At 44.4% G+C, this 7,500-nt stretch overlaps 1 protein-coding gene across 1 annotated transcript in view; it reads left to right on the top strand.

The window, feature by feature from the left end:
- LOC113815960 (golgin subfamily A member 4) overlaps positions 1-7,500 on the top strand; it is a 306,648-nt gene that overhangs the window by 230,670 nt on the left and 68,478 nt on the right. Inside the window, exons 6-7 of the mRNA XM_070129428.1 lie at positions 3,173-3,309; positions 7,316-7,500. The exon at positions 7,316-7,500 is cut by the window's right edge and continues 175 nt beyond it. Of these exons, the coding sequence (XP_069985529.1) occupies positions 3,173-3,309; positions 7,316-7,500 (322 nt within the window). The remainder of the gene's footprint in view (positions 1-3,172; positions 3,310-7,315) is intronic.

Below are 7,500 nucleotides of genomic sequence, written 5' to 3'. Positions count from 1 at the left end.
ATGAATGTTTTGAAATACGGTCATGATAGTTAAGCGCCACTTGCATCTCACAACTTACACATGGGCAATTTAATTGATATAATTTATTTTTATTCCATTTGCTACAATGTTTATTCCTGATGTGGCAGGCTGTCTGTTTCATTTTGCTTTTAGGCTTAACATGAATACACAAACTTACAAAACACTCAATGTCGATCTGGTAGATAAGCCTATATGTTGACATGACCACATTTCTTCAAGTACATTGTAGTTTGTGAGTATATACAACATTCGCATTACGTTTATTTAGTTATGTTTTCATCTAATTTCGTGTTACCTGGATCGTATGTTGAATTATGATGTGCATGTCATGGATTAATTATTTTATGATTAATTGTTTTATGATTTATTTCAGTTGTTGTTCTTTGATAGAAAGACCTGATTAAATAGTTTTTGGTAATATATATAGTTTTTTTGGTATTCTTTATTAATGCAGTTTTTGATGCACATAGGAAAATAGTGATTGTTATATTAAGGAATGTGAAACGTTTTCGTTCACTTTGAGATTCTTTCTCAAAGTACATTATTATTGATAAATCTATAGTTAAGGTGTTTAGTGATGTTTTGGTAAAACTTTTACATTCATATACCTTTACATTTTGATTAACTTTTTATGATAAATATATTGTGCCTGCATTTTATACGGACGTGGATACACAAACACACACTCACTCACTCACTTACACTCACTCATACACACGCGCGCGCACACGCAAACCCACACAGGCGCACACACACCTATACGCACGAGCGTGCGCACACACACACACACGCACGCGCACACACACACACACACACACACACACACACACACACACACACACACACACACACACACACACACACACACACACACACACACACACACACACACACACACACACATATATATTCGAATTCACACACACTCATACGCACGCGCCCCCCCACGCACACACATAACACACACACATAAACACACACACACACACACACACACACACACACACACACACACACACACACACACACACACACACACACACACACACACACACACACACACACACACACACACAAAACACACACACAAAACACATACACAAAACACACGCACGATTATTTACTTTTTATTTACTGATAATAATGCTGGAACCTCAATTTAGAATTAAGATTTTTTTCCTTTTATTATTTGCCTGCATTGTCACAGGTCTGATTATCCATAGAGGATTTTTGGCTTTATTTTCGACTCCGTATCGAAGGTACAGAGCCCCCCACCCCCCTCTCCCCCTCAAATTCTCTGCATCCAAGAAAGATTTTTAAAATGTTTTTTTATATTCATTTTAGATGGATAATGTTTCTTTTATATATATTTATTGTTCAAATTCCCCTCCATTATGTTCCCTAACCAGGTAGGTCTGTAGCGCAGAGCTTCGCTACTCAATTATTATCATGATTACACTAATTATGTACACCATGAAAGCATTATTGATTTGTCTTCGATCTTTCCCATGTATGATCAGGAAAATTTCATGTCAACAGGCTGTGTGAATCAGTGACGTTTAATTCTAAGGATCTTATTTTCACTTGAGTGGTTTTTGTCCCTCCCCCTCCCCCCCTCTTCTTCACTCTCACGCGGCTGGCGATTAAAGAGCCAGCGTCAGCTCTCTCTTGCTTCCCTTCTGCTTTCTCTTCCTATTTTCACATAGTCACCTGCATCTGGCAACAGCAGCGCCCTGAGATTGCCTCGTCGCTTTTTGTCTCCGTTCGTTGAGGCTATGACGTCATTGCTGGCACATCGTCCCGTAGGCTATTGAAATTATGACGTCACCGGATAGCGGAACGTTGCCATAGGTTAATTGAGGCTATGACGTCATCAGCCGATTGTGACTTGGTGACCAATCCCCGACTGTGTTTCAGGCAAGGAGGAGGAGCGGGCGATGATGCAACAGATGCAGGCAGTATTTCAGAAACAGGTGCAGCTTCCCTGGTCTTGTATTTATTATTATATGTTTACTTTTACTATCATCATTACCATCATTATTATGTCCGATACAGTATGGCCGTCTCGGTGGTTGGGGGATGTTGATCCCTCGCGAAGATATAAAACCCAAGCCGCCGCATGCACAGAAATGATGGTGCAGAGAGTAACTATCGTACATCCACAACAGTCTTGCTTTGCACATTTTGTACAAAATAAAAGTGGTCCATTGGCCTTCTAAATTTGTCGTCATTTCTTTCTCACATTCCGCCCACCGACACTGGCTATTGTTCGAGAATCTCCAAGCATCCCATTCTGTCTCAATTCTTCTGACTTCTCAAACAATACCAGTGTCGGGCGTACTGTACATATATATATATACACACACTATGGGCGATTGATACTCGCTTACAATTTGATTGGAATCAGTTTAGAGTTGTGAGCTTCACACACGTCACGTGAGCACCTTCTGACGTGCGAGTTGACCACGTCTCTCCTTGCTTCCCACGACTCACATCCTCTGATCCACCGCCACGGCCTCCCTCCGGTACCAGCTGTGTCCCTCCGTCAGCCTGCATTACGTCAGCGTCCAGCAACTCTTCATCACAGACGCCGAGTAAATGCGGTTCTCGGGAGGATGCGAATGCCATGCTTTGCTGACATTTGTACGAGTTTCCCACTGAATGTAATAAAGGAAAATTTATTTTATTGAAGGAGTAACTTAAGTAAATATGGCAAGCATTCCAATCACATTTATAGGTCTCTTTTATAAGAGTTGTTGGACAGAGACAGTAGTTTGGGGGCGGGCACAGAGAGCGGGCTGGAAGAATTTTCCTCAACCCTGGAATCACTGACGACATGGGGTCTTTTTTATGAATTAATCATTTATAAGTGTTCGGTGGGTTTCCCACGAGTCTACACCATTTGTAATGCTAGTCAATTAACGTCTCTTTTTTATATTACCCCTATATAGTAGTTACAAATGCCAGTCTCTGGAGAACCCCTGTTTGTCTGCCCCGTATCCCTAACCGAGCGACGAAGCAGAATGACCCCCCCCCCCGCTGGCTGTGCCCTCCCCCAGATGTAGTAGCGCGCGTGGCCGTTGTTGAGTGTCGATGGTGTTGCGCCTCGCCTCTGCCCAAACATTGATGGCGCTGTTGCATGTTGTTATAGGTGATAAAAATATAGATGAGGAAGGGTCAGTAGAGTTGGAACAGACGCGGGCGCGCCTGGTGGAGACCCAGAATGAGCTGGACCGCGTGAAGGAGACCCTACGCCAGCGGGAAGACGATAACCAAAAGCTGCGGCAGGTGAGTAGGCCGTTGTGTCCGCTCCTCGAGGTGGTGTAGCTAGGTCGGGCCGCCCTCAGATCTCTCTCTCTCTCTCTCCCGCTGGGCTTCCCGAGGGCGCTGTCCACGCACAGGAGCCCCCGCGCAGTGTGCCCCGCTCCCCCTTTGGATTCCCTCTTTCAGGGGTATTTGCTTTTCAAACTTGGGGCGTTGGAGGAGAGAAAAGAAAAAAAACATATAAGAGATATATGTGTTCCATATATAAGGGAAAAGACGTCCTTTTAGACGCTGAACGAGACCTGGTCCGACCTGGCCACACTCCCATGGTCCGCCGTCACTAAGAGCAGCCCGGGCCGCGAGTCCGCCCCCCCCGCCAGCCTGGTCACCCCCACCCCAGCGCACCACATCACGCCCACCACGCCCACGACCCGCCACCAGTCAGACGCCCATACAAATGTTCACAAGGCTGGAGGCCGCCCGCGATACTTGTAAAAAAAGAAAACTCTTATTTGAGTTTTTAAAGACATAATCAAGGCGAATAATGATAAAACTCGGCCATTAAGTCATAATAAACTCTCCGGACTGTTCCATGCCAGCCAAAAAAGTTTAAAGAATTTATAAGATAATAGTTAAAATAGATCAAATTAAAAGATACATATATCGAAAGTTTTGTTTACTGATCACAAGCGTTGATAAGACCAAACACAATGATAATGCTTTTCATCTCCTAGACCATGTTACTGAACTAACTGAAGCTCGTAATCACGCGGTGACACACAGCACTCTAGACGGTCTATCCGAGCCCCAAGTTCACAACACATGACACTCATGACGTGACTGACTGACCGACACATTGGCAGTGTTCGTGGTGAGGGTTGACAAGTGCCCGGGCAATGGGAGACTCGTGCCCGGGACCAAGTAGACTTTACCCGAGTATAGTCCTGCACATGAACTCTCCTGGGGAGGTCCTCTGCTCCTGCGGGGCTCAAGGAGGAACGTCCTGCACGTGATACCTGTCTGTACTCCGAGCTCCAGGAGAGCCTCGGGCGCGGAGCCGGCGGCGCGTCCGTCTGGGCCGCCGCCTGCCGCTCCTGGTTTGTTTATTTCTTTTTCCTTTTCGTATCTGCCGTTCTTTATTGTTATTGTTATTATTATTATTATTATTATTATTATTATTATTATTATTATTATTATTATTATTATTATTATTATTATTATTATTATTATTATTATTATTATTACTATTATTGTTGTTATTATTGTTGTTGTTACTTTTATTGTTATTATTATTATTATTATTATCATTATCATTATCATTATTATTATTACTATAATTATAGTTATTGCTATTCTTCTTATTATTGTTATTATTATCATTATTATTGCTATTATTATCGTTATTATTATCATTATTATTTTTTGCGATTCAGGGAGATAATGCGGAGTGTGGAGAATGAATAGGAATGAATAAATAAGGAATGTATCTTATTCCTCCTCTTTTTTTGAAGTTGTTTAATGTGCTCAGTGTTCTTCGGTCAGATGTGAATCGTCCTTACAGTAACTTTGACCCATATTCACAAGTTTTATAAAAGAAAAATATATAGATAGGTAGATAGATAGCTGGAAACATAAGCAGATTTTTACATAGAGAGATTAATTCAGATCATGGCAGTTGCCAAGAAATAAGAACAAAATTTTCACTTCGAATTCAACCGATATTTCTGTCAAAAACAAACATCAGGATAAACTGGTGACAAGACAAAAAAAAATTAAGAAGTGCACTCCGGGTAACATACAGCAAGGCCCTTATTTGATTTGTATAGAGCTCGATAGAGGAATATATCCTGTTTATAAGGCAAGCTTTTGATTAGATTAGATTGATCGGATAGTGGCAAGCCTTTCTCCCTGGACAGAGGTTATTTTCCTCGCCAGATTAAGGAAATAGTGTAATTCTAGCGGCGTAAAGTAAGGCCTCGGTGCCCGCTGGTAACTAATCCCCAGAAGCTAGTATGTGCCAGGGTTAAGTCTTGGAAATTTATCTCCCACGTTAAGAGTTTTCCACCCCCTCCCCCCTTTCCCCCGGCCGCTGGGTTTAAAGCCGGGGTGAGAGTACGGCGTTCAGGTATCACGTTCTCCACCTTGGGTAGAGGAGATCTTCCCCTGAGGGTAGATGTAGATATGTACTCGGGTTTATGTAGACTTGTGCTGCCACACCCACACCCACCCACCACTAGACCAACAGAGAGAAGGATTAAGGTCCTAAACACACACACATGTCAAAACTCGCATATAAAAAAAGGCTTCAAAAAATAAAAAACAAGAGAAAAAAGAGAAGAGACTTCCATCCGAAGAGACTAAAAATCATTCTCTCACTCTAGGGTATAACCTGATATAAATCCCTACTAAACTTTAAGATTAGTTGCCTATAGCATACCCTCTCACACCCACTTTCTCTGATAATAGCCTTCTGACTTTCAATTTGCTATATCATAACTGTTCCATCTGCCTCTCTACTCACCGCTCTAGTATTCCCTCCTCTGAACACCTGTTCTCTAACACTTGTCCGGCTGCCAATGAGCCAAATTTCCCTCTTCCTATTTTGTGAAATTCTGTCATTATATACTAAGATGCCTGCTCATTGTTAAGTGCATTTCAGAACTATAAGGGACTGCATTGGATTCAGAGTATGCCGCCAGTCCTCTTGTGTTTACTAGTCTATTTATATATATATATATTTCTGTCTTTGTTGTTTTAAAACATTTTCACTTAAAGAAAAGACAGCAAACCACTGTCGTTAGAAGCATTTCTAAAATCCGACTAGCTACTGATTTTTCATTTGTGCGTCTGTCATGGTAGAAGCTTCATCTGTAGTGTAACAACAACTTTGAAACTGCACTGCACTAAGAGCCAGCCAACAGCGTCGCCCAGTCTAGTGTTCTAAACATCTATATAAAGATAAAAACTGCCCTTCTCTAGATCATTCGTGATAGTCCATGTTTAACGTAAGGAAATCCGCTTGTCACTTACCCCTGCCTGCATGTGCCGTCCTGTTTTTAATGATAAGGCTAGACTTGATGTGTTCAGCTTTTACTAGGCGAAAATGTGTGTGTTGTTGAGCATCTCGTGACCCTTATTTCACCAAAATTCAACCGGGTGGTGACCTCGTTTGACCCAGGCAACTCTGACTGGTTGACCCTGCGTGATTCGAGGTTCCTGCCTGATGTTCTCGCAAGGTCAATGCAGCCGTCATTGAGACTGGTGACTGAGGCAACGGTCTTGTCATCCTCTTGACTTTCACGAGCATCTTTGTGGTTACGTCATAAGACAGCTTGCAGTTCGTGACCTCAGCAACAAAGACATCTCGAGACTCAGACATTAGCATACTCCGCCCTGTATCGTGTGTTGAGCGATTTAGACTGAAATTCGTAGGGACTCTAGGACCGCGAGGGTTTCTAGACACGAGGGGGTAGAGTGACACTATGCGACATCACGTGACCACAACGGTTTTTCTTTCACTGTGCATTGCCAAGACAAAGTGTGTTCACACTCGACTGCCGAGGCGACCGTCTGATGACCCCTGCGTGACCGAGGGAGTAACAGTGGCAGTGTCCATGTGTGGGTGACCGCCCGGCCGTCGGAGCCATTTCTCTGTAGTGCGTCCTCGCCACACCGAGGACGCCCACAGCACCACGCTACAGCTTCTGCATGTCGGAGAGCTCTGGAACACTCGATTTTCATTAAAGACGGTCTTGGAATGTCGATTGCACAGGGCGGGCTGGAAATGCCCGGCGAATAGAGTCTCAGCCTCCTCCTTCATTTAGAGGAAGCAAATAGCTGTCAAACGAGTGCTTGTACATTCCAAGACGCGAAGTCGTTCCTCATCCTCGCGACACTCAGAGATTGTTGTGTGGTGAGCAAGCCGGGTAGTGTTGGCCGCGGACTTGCGGCAGTAGTGTTGATGGTGCCTGCGGTTGATGGGTGCGGCAGTAGTGGTGCCTGCGGTTGACGGGTGTGGGTGTGGCTGCAGGAGGCTCTGGAGGCGGCGGAGCGGCTGCGGCGCGAGCACGACCATAGCTTCGGGGGGGCCTGGGGGCTCAACGGCCCCGCTGCTGATGCCGGCACTTCGGCCACGCTGACGGCGCTGTTGGAGACCAAGGACGCGCGCATACTGTCCCTGGAGCGCGAGGTGGGGCTCCTGGAGGGGGAGGTGGC

This window comes from Penaeus vannamei, chromosome 14, assembly GCF_042767895.1.
Source record: "Penaeus vannamei isolate JL-2024 chromosome 14, ASM4276789v1, whole genome shotgun sequence".
NCBI lineage: Eukaryota > Metazoa > Arthropoda > Malacostraca > Decapoda > Penaeidae > Penaeus > Penaeus vannamei.
This window is presented reverse-complemented; position numbering and strand designations above follow the sequence as displayed.